Source organism: Dasypus novemcinctus, chromosome 21 (assembly GCF_030445035.2).
Source record: "Dasypus novemcinctus isolate mDasNov1 chromosome 21, mDasNov1.1.hap2, whole genome shotgun sequence".
Taxonomy (NCBI): domain Eukaryota; kingdom Metazoa; phylum Chordata; class Mammalia; order Cingulata; family Dasypodidae; genus Dasypus; species Dasypus novemcinctus.
In genome coordinates, this window is record NC_080693.1 from 82,773,052 (window position 1) to 82,789,037 (window position 15,986).

Sequence of the window (15,986 nt, forward strand, 5' to 3'; positions counted from 1 at the left end):
CTTTCTTTCGCGCTGGGCGGCTCTCCTTACGGGGTGCACTCCTTGTGCGTGGGGCTCCCCTGCAGGGGGGACACCCCTGCGTGGCACGGCACTCCTTGCATGCATCAGCACTGCACGTGGGCCAGCTGCACATGGGTCAAGGAGGCCCGGGGTTTGAGCTATGGACCTCCCATGTGGTAGGCGGGTGCCCTAACCACTGGGCCAAGTCTGCTTCCCAATAAATGATTTTTTAACAGCTCTTAGAACTTGGGGGTTCAGGCGTGTGTGGCCCCTTCAACGCAGCCCCGTGGCGAGCTGAAAGCATGACTTAGGATACTGTGTCCAACTCAAATGCCCAGAACGACCGCATTTGCTCCCCCTCTCCCTCTGCGCCCCCTCTCGCGTGTCCATTCTCACCCACTGCCCCCCAGCTTCCCCAGCTGGGACTGCAGCCTCCTGGAGATTTGTCCCCAGCTACAGGGCTCACTCTCCCCTTAACACATCCCCTCAACGTGACCTTACCTGCCCCTTCCCCTCTTTGGCCTGGGTCACCACGGCCTGCCTGACTGGCCCCTCCCCTGCCCCAATCCGTTTCTCACCACGGGTGGAGCTGTCTTTTTAAAAGTCACGCCGCCAGTTATAAAACTCCCCAAAGGGTGTGGGAGAAATACTCCAAATGTACGCCACAGACCATCGTCAGGGGTAAGAGCCCGATGGCATCACCTCCTGAGCTGTAACAAACGATCTACGACCGTGTGCTGTGTTGGTGAAAGGGTGTGGTGTGGGAATGCTACACGTGTGCCTGATTGTTTTGTATGTTCACAACTTCTGTAATAAAAATATAGTAAAAAAAAAAAAGGGGGGAAGCAGATTTGGCCCAAGGGATAGAGTATCCACCTACCACTTGGGAGGTCCAGGGTTCAAACCCAGGAGTGCCCTGCCACAGAGGGGTATCCCCCTTGTAGGGGAGCCCCATGCACAAGGAGTGTGCCCTGTAAGGAGAGCCGCCCAGAGCAAAAAAAGCGCAGCCTGCCCAGGAATTGCGCTGCATACACGGAGAGCTGACGCAGCAAGATGACGCAACAAAAACACAGATTCCCGGTGCCGCTGACAAGAATGCAAGCAAACACAGACGAACACACAGCGAATGGACACAGAGAGCAGACAATGGGGGGAGGGGGAAGAGGAGAGAAGAAAAAAACTTTAAAAAAAAGTACTTGGTGACATTTAAAGAAAAGAAGAAAAAAGAAAAGAAAAGAAAAGAAAAGAAATGAAAAGAAAAGAAAAGAAAAGAAAAGAAAAGAAAAGAAAAGAAAAGAAAAGAGAAAAACTCCCCCAAAGACCCTCCAGCCTAAAGACTCCCTGGCGAGGCTCCAAGCCGGCACTGCTCCCCTGCGAGGGCTCAGCTCCCGTTTCGCCCCCTCCCCAGGCCTTTCCCACTCGAGCGGGGCCACCCGGGCCACGCCCTTATCCAGCTCCTGCGCTGGGTGGGACCTGGTTATTTTCGTGATTAGATTGTAAGGTGCTGGCGCCTGGTTCTGGTTCTCTCTGTAGCGCCAGCATCTGCGCACGGTAGGTGCTCGGTAAATGCTGAACCGCTGGGTGAGTGGAAAGGGGAGGGGACGGCTGGTTCTGCTTTGGGCGCCGGTGACTTGCCGCTGGCTGAACGCCCGCGTCCTCGCCTCGCAGCCACCGCGCCCAGCCTCGCGGGCTCCCTGGGTGTTTTTCTCACACGGGAGTTTCCCCTCATAAAATCCCTGCGTGTTCAGTCCCGTTTCGGGGATTGGAGGGCCTGGACTAACACAAGGGTGCCGGGAGCCGGCCGAGAGCACAGGCGGTGAGCCGGGGCCTTGGCCAGCGGGGAGGGCGCTGCCCCGGCAGCACGGGCTCGGGCGTCCCTGGTTCGAGGTGGCAGCTCGGCCTCGGGCGGTTTCGCCGGAGGAGGCCTGGGAACACGTCGCGGTGAAGGGGGTGCCCCGTGGCAAGACCCGGGTGCAGGGATTTGGCACACGTGGGGGCGCGGCACCCCCGGACGGCAGAGGGCTGGGTACCGCTCAGCTGTGCCGACGCGGGAGGATAAAGGGAGGCGGCTCAGTGTGAGGGCCGGGGCTGTCGGGGGGCCCCCGAGGCAGGCGGAGGACCTGGCGTGAGGCTGGCGGGGCTCCAGGGAGGCCGACGGCCCGTCCTGCGAGGTCAGGCCCTGGCGGGGGAGACCTGGGACCCCGGACACAGGTATGGAGATGTCTGTTAGGGTGCCCCCGGTGTGCTCGCCCCACAGCCCCCACAGGCCCCCGGACTTGCCAAGGCAGCCCACTCGTCCCCCGACAGTGCTGGGCTCCTATCATTTGGGGTCCTGCCAAAGGCCGTTTTCCTTGAGGTACCCCGGAGCCCCTCCCAGTGTGCTGGCTGCAGGCCAGTCCCTGGGTAAACCCCGGCAGAGCCCAGGCTGGGGGGGACGGAGAAGGAGACGCTGCAGCCAGGACTCGGCAGGAGCCCGGGGCCGTGGGCACGGCAGAGCGCGGTGGGCGCGGGAGCTCCGCCGGCAGCCCCGAGGTCAGCGCGGTGGCGGGGACTGCAGCTCAGCCTGCCGGCCCCCCGCTTCTGAGCCCCCTCTCGGGGAGGCTGAACCTGCATGGAGCCGCGGAGCTGAGCGGCCGAGGGGTGGGCCGTCAGGAGACTGCGCCCGCGGGCCGCCTGCGACGGGGTGCCGCCCACCATGTACCCGGTGGCCATCCGGACAGCAGCACGGGTGCCCGCCGGTGCTGACCACAGCCGAGCCCCCAGCCCCTCTCGCTGAGATGACCCCACGGCCTCCTGCCTCGGCTCTCTCCCCCTGCCGCTGCTACTCCACGTGGGAAACCAGCGGGAACCAGAGGGGCCCTTTCCAAACCCCGAGGAGGGCTCGGAACCCCCACCCCACCGCCTGGCTTACCCAGAGCTCAGGCCCAGGTCCTGGTGAGGGGTCCCTGCCAGCCGACCCGGGCCTCCCGCCCACCCCGACTGCCCCCCACTCTCCATGCGCATGCTCGGCTCCTGGCCGGGCTCGAGCCTGTGGCAGCCTCCTGCCCCTGCCACGTGGGGACCGTCCTCCCGGGATCCTCTCCGTTGTCCCTTGTTGGACTCCCACCCGGCAGCCTTGCGCCCACCCCTCATCCGCTTTCCTCCGTGGCACCCTTTGCTCCCCGACTACGGGGCACACGTGTGGGAAGGTCCTGCCCTTTCCCCCTGGCATATCAAAGTAGTTGCCCTGCACGTGGCACACAGTAGGTGTGCAATAAACAGAACGAACTGACAGAAACTTGCAGAGGCGCGCGCCTCGTTCGGAGGCGGCCCCCGACCCACAGACGCGCTCCCCGAGGGATGTGGGTCTGGGTTGCCTGCCGCGTTTCTGTCGCACGAGCAGGCCTTGCTTCTCTTTTCCTTCTCAGGACACACCGTTATGTGTTGAGGCGTGTCCCCCATAAGGGACGTAGATGTCCTCACGCCCGGGACCTCCGAGTGGACGGGATAGGGAAAGGGGGTCCTGAAGGTGGGATTGCTGGGGGTGGGGCCACGCAGAATCAAGGCGTGTCCTGACCCGGTGGGATGGGTCCTTGAAGGAGAGGGAGGCGGGGCGAGGACGGCACCGAGACTGGGCTGCGTGCAGGGAAGGCCCAGGGGGCTGGCGAGGCCGGGAGCTTTCAGGGGAGCGCGGCCCTGAACCCAGATGCGCGTGCCCCGTGGGCGACGCCAGGCTGCAAGGTCCTTGAACAAGTCGCAGAGGCGTCTGCTCCCGAGAGGGAGAAGGGCGGGGGGCAGGAGGGGCCGGCCGCGCGGGGCCGCTGACCCCCCCGAGTGTGTTGGGGGCTCGCGCCCACCGCACCGTCACGCCCGGGGTCTCGGCCGCCCGCTCTGCGGCCAGCACACCCACCTGGCCCGAGAGGTCACATTCCTTGTCAAAGTCCACGTACTCGTCCTCCTTGCTGTACATCCCCAGGCCGACCTTGAGTGGCTTGCCGTTGGCATCGAGCCGGAACTTGAGCTTACACAGGCTGTCGAAGAGTTTGGACAGGTGGCGGCTGACCTGGACGCGGGAGAGGGCCAGTTAGGCCCCCTGGGAGCTCGCCCGGCGGCAGAGACTCGGGCGCTTTCAAGCATCTCTCTTTGTTTGGAATGTCCTCCCGCGTTGGGTCCATGTTAGCCAAACGCGGCTCGGCCAGCAAAAGGCCGCGTCGGAAACGGCTCCCGGCCAGGACGCGGACCCAACGCGGGACGAGCGCCTGCCCTCGGAGGGTTCTCTCCCTTGGGAAGGTCGGGGTTCTGGCCCCATCGCCCCCCAGCCGTACCCGCGGTCCCCGATGGCGGCCACCCTGGAGAACACCTGGCTTGTGTTTGCCCTAGCTTTAGCACTAGAGTCCTTGACTCTTCACTGAGTCAAGTGAGCCCTTTCCTTTCTCTTTTTTTTTAAAGATTTATTTTATTTATTTCTCTCCCCTTCTTCCCCCCTGCCCCGTTGTCTGTTCTCTGTGTCCACTCACTGGGTGTTCTTGTGTGTCTGCTTGCACCCTTGGTGGCACCGGGAAACTGTGTCTTTTTCGTTGCATCATCTTTTTTTTTTTTTAAAAGATTTATTTATTTATTTATTTCTCTCCCCTCCCCCCTGCCCCGGTTGTCTGTTCTCTGTGTCTATTTGCAGCGTGTTCTTCTTTGTTCACTTCTGTTGTCAGCGGCATGGGAATCTGTGTTTCTTTTTGTTGTGTCATCTTGTGTCATTTCTCCGTGTGTGTGGCGCCATTCCTGGGCAGGCTGCACTTTCTTTCGTGGTGGGTGGCTCTCCTTACAGGGCGCACTCCTTGCGCGTGGGGCTCCCCTACGCAGGGGACACCCCTGCGTGGCACAGCACTCCTTGTGCACATCAGCACTGTGCATGGGCCAGCTGCACACGGGTCAAGGAGGCCCGGGGTTTGAACCGCGGACCTCCCATGTGGCAGATGGACACCCTAACTGCTGGGCCAAGTCCCCTTCCCATTGTTGCATCATCTTGCTGCATCACTTCTCCGTGTGTGTGGTGCCACTCCTGGGCAGGCTGTGCTTTTTTTGTATGTGGGCCGGCTCTCCTTGCAGGGCGCACTCCTTGCACGTGGGGCACCCATGCGTGGCACGGCACTCCTTGTACACGGCAACACTACATGTGGACCAGCTCACCACATGGGTCAAGGAGGTCCTGGGTTTGAACCCTGGACCTCCCATATGGTAGGTGGACGCCCTGTCTGTTGAGCCATGTCTGCTTCCCGTGACCTTTTCTTTTTCAAAAGGGATTTAGGCAAACTTTTCTTCTTGGCTCCTGGGTCCCTTTGACGGGATGAGCCAGAGAGGAGACGACCCAGGGAGCAGGCGTCTCTTTTAGAAACGGCATCTCTTTTAGAAACGGCGTCTCTTTCAGAAACAGTGTCTCAGGAAGCCCCTGGCGTCTACTCCCTTTTCCAGATGAGGCAAGGGAGCGGGGGCTGGAGTGTGCACCCAGGGCCTTGCCGAAGCGGGTCTGCCATCCTGCCACCTTGACCTGGGGCCCGGGCGCTTAGTGGCGTGAAGGCCTGGAGGAGGCCACAGGGACCCTCCTCCTCCAGCCAGGCCAGCTGGACGTGGGCGTGAGGACGGGCCAGCCTCCGAGGCCGGGGCACGGCGTCTGCTCGGCCTTTGGGGGGCCGGGACCCACCTACCTCGACGGGGTCGTTTCCGTTGGAGAGAATGTCCAGCAGGTCGGCCGAGGACACGAAGTAGAATCTGGGGAAGGCCAGCCTCTTGGTCTCCAGGTACTCGGCCAAAGCCTTCTCACACACGGCCAGACTGGGAGGGAGGGGCCCAAAGAGGCTGCTCAGTCATTTCGGATGCGTCTTTTCTGGCCCATCCCATCTGCTCGCCAGATGGACGGTTCTAGTGACCCCCCAACCCCCAATCTGCTATGCACAGACCAGGGTTGATGCAGACCTTCCGACTGGGCACCCTCCTTTTTTGACACACCTGCCAGCCCAGACCTTTGGGACATTCCTAGCCAGGTGACAGATTCCCAGCACTGGCCAGGGGGCAGGCCGGGGGCCCGGGCACCCCCCGGGGATGCACTGGCAGATGCAGCCGTGGCCAGCAGGCCAGGCGCGGGGACCCACCTCTTCTTCAGGGCCTCGAGTTTGTCGTAGAGTCCTGGTTTGTTGGTGGCTTCTACCACGTTGGGCGTTTTCACCGCGTCTTTCATCAAGGCCTGCAAGGGAAAGGCGACCGCCAGGGGGCTCGGGATCGTTCCCCCCCCTCCCCGGCCGTTTCTCAGAACGCTGCGGAGGGAGAGGGGCCGTGCCCACCTTGAACTCCTGGTCGATGGCGTCAAAGCGCTCGGAGTCCTCGGGCAGCTGAGCGCGGATGTCTTCGGAGCCGATGAAGATGCTCTCCAGGTGGCTCCAGGTCCTTTGGACCTCGAACCAGATGGAGATGACTGAGTCTGCCGTGGACAGCTTCTGCTGCCAGCTCATCACCTCCTTCAGGAAGTGGGACAGGTACTTGGACATCATCAGGTTCTGCAGCTGCACCTGGTTGTCCTCCAGCGTCTCCACCAGCACCTCGTCCGACTTGAGCAACTTGGTGCCTGTCCGTGGGTGCAGCTCGTGCTCGAATTCCATCGTGGACCAAGTGCTGTCCAGGGCTTTTAGCACCTGCAGGGGGAGGGGGAGGCAGAAACCAGGTCATCCAGCCCTCGGGCAGGGGGGGGAGCAGGGGAAGGACCCAGAGTTTCCCGGAACATTGCAACGAAACTAACGAAGCTATCGGTAAGACAGCCAAAATGTGACAGCGACGCGGGGAGAGTTAGCTGAACCGAGAAAGCTGCGCTCCAGGTCGTTCCTGCGTTCGGATCCGTTGACCTGGGGCTCACGATAACCCTGGAGCGGCTCATCAGGTCGGCCCTTCTCCCTCCCCTCCACCCACTTCAGTGTCTTCTCAGCAGCCAGACAAGATAACAAAGCATCTCCAAACCGGGCTGGGGAGGGGGGGGGACAGGAAACATGAAGTTCAGTTTATTTTTAAATGTACCTACAATTACGTGCAGGAGGCAAAGCTATAGCCAGTAACGAGATTATTCTTTTTATAAAAGCTGGGGCTATTTTGGGAGATTTCTGTAGCAATTTGGATGAGAGAAGTCCCATTAAAATCTGCTTAGGTGTTAAAGGACCCCCGGGCCCTGGGTGACACGAGGGACCCGTGAGACCCCGAGGAGACGGGCGGGTTCCGGGACCGCGCTCCCCCCACAGAATTTTGCCGCCACGAGGAGCACCTTCTCCATCCCCGACTCCTTCACGGCTTTGTCCACGATGTTGCGGACCTCGTCCTCGTATTTGTGCAGGTTCAGCTGGAGTAAGTCCGCCAGCGTCGTCTCATCGGACATGGCGAACTTCACCTAGCGGGGAGGGAACGCCTGAGGCCACGTGTGCCCAGGTCGACGCTCAGGTGAGCCTGCGGGGTGCGGGTCTGGGGAGCCTCCGGCCTCAGCGCTCAGGAGGCACGGCTGGGGCTCAGCTCCCGGGGCTGCGGTTCTCCGGGGAGCAGGCGGATACCCCTGGGGCCGGGGGCCGGGGTCTCCCTTTTGGGCCTGGGGGGCAGTGGAAGGGCCTGGACACAGCAGTGGTGGGGGGGGGCCCTGCTGCCCCTCCTGGGAGGGCGCAGCTCCGGGGCTGGCTGGGGGCCCGATGAGAGGAGCCCAGCGCCGCCAGCCCCGCGTGTCTACGCCCTGCCCGCGCGGCCTCTGGGGGCGGGCTGTTGGTGATTCCTCCTGCTGAGACCGTCTCCCCGTCCACCCGGCCCCCGCTCACCTTGCACACCCCCCCCGGCCCCCTCTGTAGTATATGGACCTCCTGCTGGTGACTTTTTCCTCGGACCTCTTGGGATCATTGTGGAACCCCCTACTCACTTGACTCTGAATATGGCGGCTTGTCCAGGGGCCATGCTTTCTCGATATACCCCCGCCCCCCGCCGGGCCCAGCATCAGCCGTGGGTCTTTCCTGAGTGTCAAGCCTGGTACCAACCACTAGGGGGCATCCTGGGAAAACCCAGGCACTCGGACCTTGTGCTTCCAGGATGCCCAGGGCCTGCAGAGCTGTTCGTCCACCCCCAGGGGTCCCCTGCCCCGTGGGCATTCAACCTGGACCAGTTACATCCCTTGCGGGGTCCAGTGCAAAATGAACATGTGGGACCTCCTGTTAAAAACTTTGCAAGAATTTCAAGATGGCGAGAGCGGAGCGTTAAACCAGGGGTGGCGTTCCTCCCGGGGGGCACGCTTGCTGTGACGGCGCAGGTGGCATGCCCGTGGAGCCGGCCCTGCCTGCGGCCAGCTCTGTCAGCGTCGTGCTCTGAGCGCGCCTGCTTCCCGGCCCGTCCTGCTGCGGGGCCGGCCGCTGTACCTGGGTGGCCCGCATGAGCTGCTGCCAGTGCCGGTCGCGGATGGCGGGGTTCTGCAGCTCGCTCACGGCGCGCAGAGACGTGATCATGTTCTTCACCGTGTTGTCGAGACCCACGAAGGCGTCCCACGTCTTCATCTCCTTGTCCAGAGACCGCACGTCCTTGGCAAACTTCTTGCAGTCGATGTCCATCTGCTCCACGTTTATGTCTTTCCACTTGGTAGTCTTCCAGTCATCGATGCTGGTGTTCACCTGAGACAGAAACGTCCGGGTCACCTTCCACTCCGGTCAGGGAAGATTCTCGAGGACGCCTGTCTGTCTTACCTTGCTGTAATCGCTCCTGGGGAGCCAAATCCAGGGAGGGACGTTTAGAACTAATAACAGGGTTCAGTAACGTGGCTGGATACAAGAAAAATAAATCCCTGGTTTGGCATAAACCCTTAATTAGCAGTTAAAAGCTGTTTTGGGGGAGTGGATACGGCTCAGGTGGTTGAGTGCCTGCCTCCCACACGGGAGGTCCTGGGTTTGGTTCCCGGTCCCTACTGGAAAAACAACAAAACAAAACAACAAGCAAAATAAATGGAAAAAAAAAAACAACTCAGGGGAGCCAAAGTGGCTCAGTGGGTGAGCGCATGCTTTCCACATGTGCTGGGGGGATGTAAGGTGGCGCAGCCACTCTGGACAACAGATTGGCCATTTCTTGAGAAACTAAACATTGCAACTGCCACATGACCCAATGATTGTCTTCCTGGGCATCTACGTTCACAGAAATTAGCAGCTTTACTCACAACCCCAAACGGGAAACAACCAGCTGCCCTTCAACAGGTGAGTGGTTAAGCCAACTTTGGTCCATCCACTCACCACTGCTCAACCAGAAAAACAAACCAACTATCAACTCAGGCAACAACTTGAATAAATTCTCCAGGAAATTATGCTGAGTGGTCAAAGTCAGCCTTCAGAGCTCAGGTTCTGTATGAACCCATTTGCGTAACATTCTCCAAGTGACAAAATGATAGCAACGGAGAACAGAATAGGGGCTGCCGGAGGTCAGGGAGGGAGGCAGGGGTGGGTATAAAAAGAGGAAGGGGTCCGTGGGCTGATGGCACTTTCTGTACCTTGACTCTCTCTGTGCAAACAAAGGGAGAGGTGAAAGTGACGGGTGGTGGGAGGGGGAGCAAACATTCCCGCACACAGAAGAAGGTAAACGGGGTCTTCGGGGTGGACCCCTGTCTCGGGGTCTTTGGGGTACCTCCTCCCAAGGCCCGGGGAAGGATGAGGGAGCGGCCCCTCTTGGGTGCGGTGCAGGTGCCCTCCAGCCTCACCATGACGACCATGTCCCAGAGCTCCTTCAGCAGGCGGACCTCTTTGTGGCAGGCCTTGAGCTGCTTGTAGTCGGGCACGGTGACCTCGAACAGGCTGCCCGACTTGCACAGCGCCTCCATGACGTCCTCCATGGCCGTGATGCTCTTTTGTTGCTGGGGGAGGACGGAGGGCCGTAAACCCCCCACCCGCATCCTCCCGCGCCCCCACCAGGGCCTGATGGACCTTCTCAGAGGTGGTGCCAGGCCGTGTCCCCAGCCCTGCGAAGGGCCATCGCAAACTTCCCGGGCTCCCTTCCCGTCTTCCGGGAAGGCGGCGTGCCTCGGGAAGTTTAGGTGGGGGGACGGGCTCTTAGGGGTGTCGGCTGGATGCCCGGTTTCCTGCGGGGACAGCACTCTCTCCGTTTCCACACAGTACTTCCATCTTAGTAACATTTATCAAAGGGATGCTTGATGGTGTTAAAGCGTCAGAAAATCTAGGAAAGCAAAGAGGTGGCCAAGGGGCCTCCCTGAACTCAGGGCCCAGGCAGCCACGAAGGGCACGTGCTGGCAGAGCACAGACTCACAAGTGAACGAGCAAACGTGGACCTTTTCCACGCATCACGATGACCCCCCTTGATTACTAAATGGAGACCCCATCCTCACGCGGATGGCCCTGCTGGTTAAAGGCTCTGGGGCCTCAAAGGATAATGTGGGGGCCTCTAGGGAGATGATGCCGCTTGTTCATCCTGGGGTGCCCCGAGTGTCGGCCCGGGGAGCCGAGAGTCCTTGGCGGTTCCCTGTTGAGCATAGAGAGGACTCCCCATGGGGGCTGCAGAGCCCCTGACCCAAGGCTGCTGCACGGGAATGTGGCTCAGCAGGCCCGGCTTGGGGTGCCTTGGGAAGGGTGCACAGGGCTGACAAGTGAGCTTGGGTGGCTGTGGCGGGACAGAGGAGAGACGCACGCCTGGTGCCTCATGGATGATGGGGGGCCAGCGGCTGGACGCAGTGTGGAGGGGGGTGCTGGGGTGACAGCTGGGCTTTAATCTGGGGGGGCAGAGAACTGTCCAGTGTGATCGAAGGGGGAAGGTGGGGCAGAGCGGGCGGGCGACCAGGGAGCAGGTGGGCACTGCTAGCACAGCCAGCCCCAGAGCACCCCACGGAGCAGCCCGAGGGGCCGGGGGGAGTGCTTGCATCTGCACACACAGGCACCCACTCACACACATGCCTGCACACACGCACATCTACACGCAAACTCACAGCCACACACTCACACAGAGACACCGGCACACACAGGCGCCCCATGTGCACACGTGGGCACCCTCCCACACGTGCGCACACACGGCCCGTTCGTATCCAGCCCGAAGAAAGGCCAGAAGCACCTCCTGGAGCAAGATACCTTGTTCAGGGACTTGTAGGGGTCGGGGTCCGTGAAGGAGAACGGGGCCTCTCGCCGGAACTTCTCTCTAAACTCGTGCTGCTTCAGCTGTGGGAGCAAGACGGCAGCCATGCTCCTGGTTCTCGTCTGCACCGTGCCCCCAGGCCGGTGCCCCTGCGCTCCCACACGCCGAGGCCTGAGCCCCTGCTTACCGAGGCCTGCGCGCCTGCACCCCCACGCCCCCATGCCCGAGGCCTGCGCCCCTGTCCTGAGGCCTGCGGCCCCCACACCCCAAGGACTGTGCCTCTGCACCCTGAGGCCTGTGCCTGCTCCCCTGTGCCCTGAGGCCTGCACCCCTGTGCCCTGAAGTCTGTGCACCTGGACCCTGAGGCCTGATCTCCGGCACCCCCACACCCCCATGCCCGGAGGCCTGCACCCCCATGCCCTGAGGCCTCTGCCCCTGTACCCTAAGACCTGTGCGCCTGCACCCCCACATCCCGAGGCCTGCACCCCCACGCCCCGAGGCCTGCCTCCCAGCACGTCCTGAGGCTGCGGTCCCAAGGCCCGTCGCCCTCGCGGCAGGGGTTTCCCTGCGGCGGTAAACCTGCCCCTCCGCCCCTTCCCCCGGCTGGGGCTGCGCACCTCGAACTGCTGGCACTTGCGCCGCAGGATGCTGACTTCGTTGGCCTGGAGCGGCGCCACGTTCTGCTTCACCTGGATGGCCAGCTTCTTCATGTTGGTCCACTGCTCCGGCAGCTCCTGCGGGAAGCAGAGGTGCGGAACCGGCCTTCAGCGCTCGCTCGCTCTCTTCTTTTCTCCTCCTCTTTCTCTCTTTTAAACTTTTATTGTGGAACAGTTTTAGGCACAGGAGTAGTTGTAAAAATAATACAGAGGGTTCTTAGCGTCCTTCACCCAGCTTCCTCCAAAGGCGCCACCTTACGTAACTGCAGCTCAAGAGCAAACGCGGGCGCTGACGTCGGCCCGTTCCTGCCGACTGGACTGCAGAGCTCAGTGCTCATCGGGATGCTCAACCTGGATTTACGAGTGTGTGTGTGAGTATGTGTGTGCCTGTGCACGCACGTGCCCATGCGCACGTGTGCATGTTTGCATGTGTACTTGTGCAAGTGTGTTTGTGTATATGCTTGTATGAGAATGTGAGCATGCGCCTGCATGTTTGTGCATGTGTCTTTGCATATGCGTGTGCATGTGTGTCTCTGTGTGTGTATATGTGGTTTTGTGTGTGCACGCGTGTATTTGTGCATGCATTGTGTGTGCATGTATGTACATGTTTATGTCTAGGTGTGCATTCGTGTAAATGCATGCACATATAATTGCCTATCTGTGCATGTGTGCCTGTGGATGCATGTTTGTATATGTATGTGTGTATGTGTGTATGTATGTATGTATAAGTATGTGGGTATGTTCGTCTCTGTTAGAGTGTGTCTGTGTGTGTATGTGTGCTTTGTGTCTGTGCGCATGTGTCTGTATGGCACACATGTATGTGTATGCGTGTGTATCTCTGTATGTGTGCATGTATGTATGCCTGTGCCAGTGTATGTCTGTGTGAGTGCAGCTGTGTGCCACTGCACGCACATGTACCATCACAAGTCACCACCACAGGCAACACCTGAGCTCTCTGTCCAAGGAGGGCTCCCCGGAGCACCTCTTTTTCATTCATTTATTTGTTTGTTTGTTTGTTTATTATCTCTCCTTCCCTGCCCCCCCCAGTTGTCTGCGCTCTGTGTCCATTCACTTGTGTTCTTCTGTGTCCACTTGTATCTTGTCAGCAGCACCGGGAATCTGTGTTTCTTTTAGTTGCATCATCTTGCTGTGTCAGCTCTCCATGTGGGCGGCACCATTCCTGGGCAGGCTGCAATTTCTTTCATACTGGGCAGCTCTCGTTATGGGGTGCATTCCTTGCGTGTGGGGCTCCCCTACGTGGGGACACCCCTGTGTGGCATGGTCCTCCTTGCGTGCATCAGCACTGCATGTGGACCAGCTCATGACTCGGGTCAGGAGGCCCTGGGTTTGAACCCTGGACCGCCCATGTGGTAGGCAGATGCCTTATCCATTGAGCCAAGTCCGCTTCCCCTGAGCGCCTCTTTGTCCTTGCACCCACCGCACCCCTGTCCCGACAACCACTACTCTCTTTTCCATTTCTATGGCTTTGGATTTCAAGAACGGCTTTAACAGATTAATTTTTACATTTTCCACGTTCTCCACACTTGGGCCAACATTGCTCTTGGAGTCATAAGAAAATGGGTTAAAGAGAAAAAGGAAGTCCCAGCCCATAAATTCTTTGCCTATAAACGGAGGAGACAGCTCTGCTGCTTCCATGACGGGCGGCCCTGATGGCTTCTGTGCCTGGAGTGGCACGCCCCGCGCGCCGTTGGTGTCACGCCCTGGGTCTCCTCCCCATCTGCCCCCGTGCAGCCCCTGCCCTGGGACCCTGCCCGGGGACCCTCCCGGGGCCTACCTGCAGCTTCATGTGCGTTTCCTCGGGCATCTCCTCGCCGTACGTCTTCAGCAGCTGGATGGTCTGCTTCAGGGGCTCGAACATGTTGTCGGTCGTCGTCTGCCGCTCTTTGACCCTCATCAGATGCCCCATGACCTCCACGAGGCCGTCGTAGTCCCCTTCCCTGAGGGGCACGGTCAGGCCGGTCCTGGCGACCTTCATGAAAGCTTCCAGGTCGGTGAGGCTGCAAAGCCCGACAGCCGCCTGAGAGGGGCTCAGGCGACCTGGGGACCCCCACAGGTGCCGCCGACAAAGGGGGCAGAGCTCACCAGGGGAGGTGGGCATCAGCCAGGGGAGGCGGAGCTCTGGGCCAGCTCAGGGCCTTCCGGCTGGCTGCACCCCTGCCCGGGCCCTCGGCCCCTGCCCGGACCCCCTGCCCCTGCATTGCCGGCCCGGCGCCAAGGGAACCTCGCGTCCCAGCTGAGGCCTGTCTCGCTGGCCTTCGCCGGCCTCCCCGGTCGGGACTCCGCCCCCAGGGCCCCTGCGCTCCTTGGTCCCAGTGGTGCTCCGCGGTGACCCGGTTATTCGTCCACTTCAGCGTCAGCCTTCCCACGAGACCTCAGGTGCCCGAAGGTCTTGTCAGCGCCGTAGGCGGCGCCTGGTGAGGAGCCGCTGCGCGAATGCCCAGGGCGCACCCAGCCAGCCGCGGGCGCCGTCCTGTGGGGACCCGTCCACACGGGACCGCTCGCCTCCAGGCCGGCGCTTCCGACCGGCCCCGCGGGGCGGCCCCTCGTGGGTGCCCCGGCGCGGCATCTCCAGGTGCCCCGGGCCTGGCTGGGCTCCAAGGACGGGCGCGCGGGGCGGGGCCGGCACCCACCTGCTGGTGACGTGGTTGCTCAGGTGCCGCTTGAACATGAGGCTCCAGCGTTTGATGGTGTTGAGCAGCGCCTGCTTGAAGGGGCGGCAGTCGCACTGCAGCCAGCCGTGGAACACCTTCGTGTTCTCACACCTGGACACCTCCTCGTACAGCTTCTCGTAGGAGTCGATCTGGAAGGCAGGGGGCGGCGGCAGGTCACACTGGCCAGAGTCACTTCGGGCCCCGCGCCCAGGGGGCACCGGTGGGCTCTGGGCCTGGACCGGGCGACCCAGCGGGTGCCCGCAGGCGCCCTGGCCAGGCCTCCGTTCCCGCCCGCGGGGCTGTCGCGGGTGAGACCGGCAGAGCCCGGCGGCGCGGCGCGGCGCGCGCACGGGGGGCCTCTTACGTGCAGGTGCTCCTCCCCCAACACCCCCCAGGCTCTTTCTGGCCTCACCATTGGGGGTGATTTTGGGGGCCCCGGATGATTTGTCGGGAAGCACAAGCAGCAGTTCTCAATTCGGCCGGCACAAAAGCTTCACGAGGGGCGGCGGCCGCGGGTCCCAGCAGCCCCTGAGCTCACCTTTCTTCAAGCGCCTTCGGTACCTGCCCGCGCCCAGGGGCCTTCGGACCCCAAAGCCGTCCCGCCCGCGTGCAGCAAAGGGCAGGCCTGCCTGGGGATTTCTACTGTGGGGGGGGGGGTCACTGCCGCTGGCCGGGGTTGGAGGTCCCCCCCAGTTCTACATCCAGCCCGGGGTCCCTTCCCCGGGGCGGCGGGGGGGCTCGGAGGCCCGCGGGAGGTGGCGGCCGGCGCAAGCGCGTACCTGCTGCTGGAACTGGTCCAGGGTAGGGGGCGTCTTGGGGAGGGTCTCGTCCACCCGGGCGTCTAGGTCGTCGGGGGTGATGGCGCGCCCGTAGGTGAGGAAGTTCCTCATGGACTCCTGCGGGTCGTCCGTCCACAGGTAGGAGTACCTCTCCAGGGAGTCCTGGTGCTCCTCGGCCGTCTTCATGGCGCTGATGACCTGGCTGGACACCTCCTCCCTCATCTCTATCAGGTCCGTCATGTCTTCTAGGTCCGTCTGGGGGCGGCGGGAGGGAAGCAGGTGGCTGCGTGCGCCCGAGCTGGGGGGGCCGAGCCCCGCCCGCCCCTCCCCTGCGAGGGGCCCGCTCTTGGACCAGGGGTTGCTCACCTCCAAAGATGGGGATCGGGGGGGGGGCGGGATTTGCCCATTTGCCAAAGATATGCCGAGTGTGGCTTCTGTCTGACAGACCCTGTTGGGCGCTGAATCGTGAACCCCCAAACGACAGGCTCAGGCTGTCACCCCCACACCCGTGCATGGGCCTTATTGGAAACGGGGCCTTGAAGATGGGGTTCAGTAAAAGGAGGCCAAGCTAGGCTGGGCCCTGATAGAGCGGGTGTCCCTGTAAGCGGAGGACATCTGCACACAGGGACAGACAGATGGACGGGGAAAACCATGTGACGGTGGAGGCAGGAGCAGAGGGATGCACCTGCAGGCTAAGGAGCTCGGCGCTCCTCCCGCTTCAGGGGCGCCTGCCCCCGCCAGCCCCTGGCTGTCTGGCAGTGAGTGCATTTCTGTTGTCCTGA

At 61.7% G+C, this 15,986-nt stretch overlaps 1 protein-coding gene and 1 long non-coding RNA gene across 2 annotated transcripts in view; one reads left to right on the forward strand and one right to left on the reverse strand.

Annotated features, from left to right (window-relative positions):
- Window positions 1-15,986, reverse strand: part of DNAH17 (dynein axonemal heavy chain 17) — a 151,527-nt gene that overhangs the window by 83,633 nt on the left and 51,908 nt on the right. Inside the window, exons 20-31 of the mRNA XM_058284816.1 lie at window positions 15,205-15,459; window positions 14,405-14,574; window positions 13,549-13,771; window positions 11,715-11,831; window positions 11,094-11,180; window positions 9,719-9,871; window positions 8,400-8,648; window positions 7,277-7,399; window positions 6,312-6,659; window positions 6,123-6,214; window positions 5,679-5,805; window positions 3,890-4,042 (exon numbers count right to left, since the gene is read on the reverse strand). Coding sequence (XP_058140799.1) covers window positions 3,890-4,042; window positions 5,679-5,805; window positions 6,123-6,214; window positions 6,312-6,659; window positions 7,277-7,399; window positions 8,400-8,648; window positions 9,719-9,871; window positions 11,094-11,180; window positions 11,715-11,831; window positions 13,549-13,771; window positions 14,405-14,574; window positions 15,205-15,459 — 2,097 coding nt within the window. The remainder of the gene's footprint in view (window positions 1-3,889; window positions 4,043-5,678; window positions 5,806-6,122; window positions 6,215-6,311; window positions 6,660-7,276; window positions 7,400-8,399; window positions 8,649-9,718; window positions 9,872-11,093; window positions 11,181-11,714; window positions 11,832-13,548; window positions 13,772-14,404; window positions 14,575-15,204; window positions 15,460-15,986) is intronic.
- Window positions 6,135-8,398, forward strand: LOC131275107 (uncharacterized). Its single transcript, XR_011646962.1, has 3 exons — window positions 6,135-6,901; window positions 7,346-7,449; window positions 7,842-8,398. It is a non-coding gene; the product is annotated as an uncharacterized lncRNA (long non-coding RNA).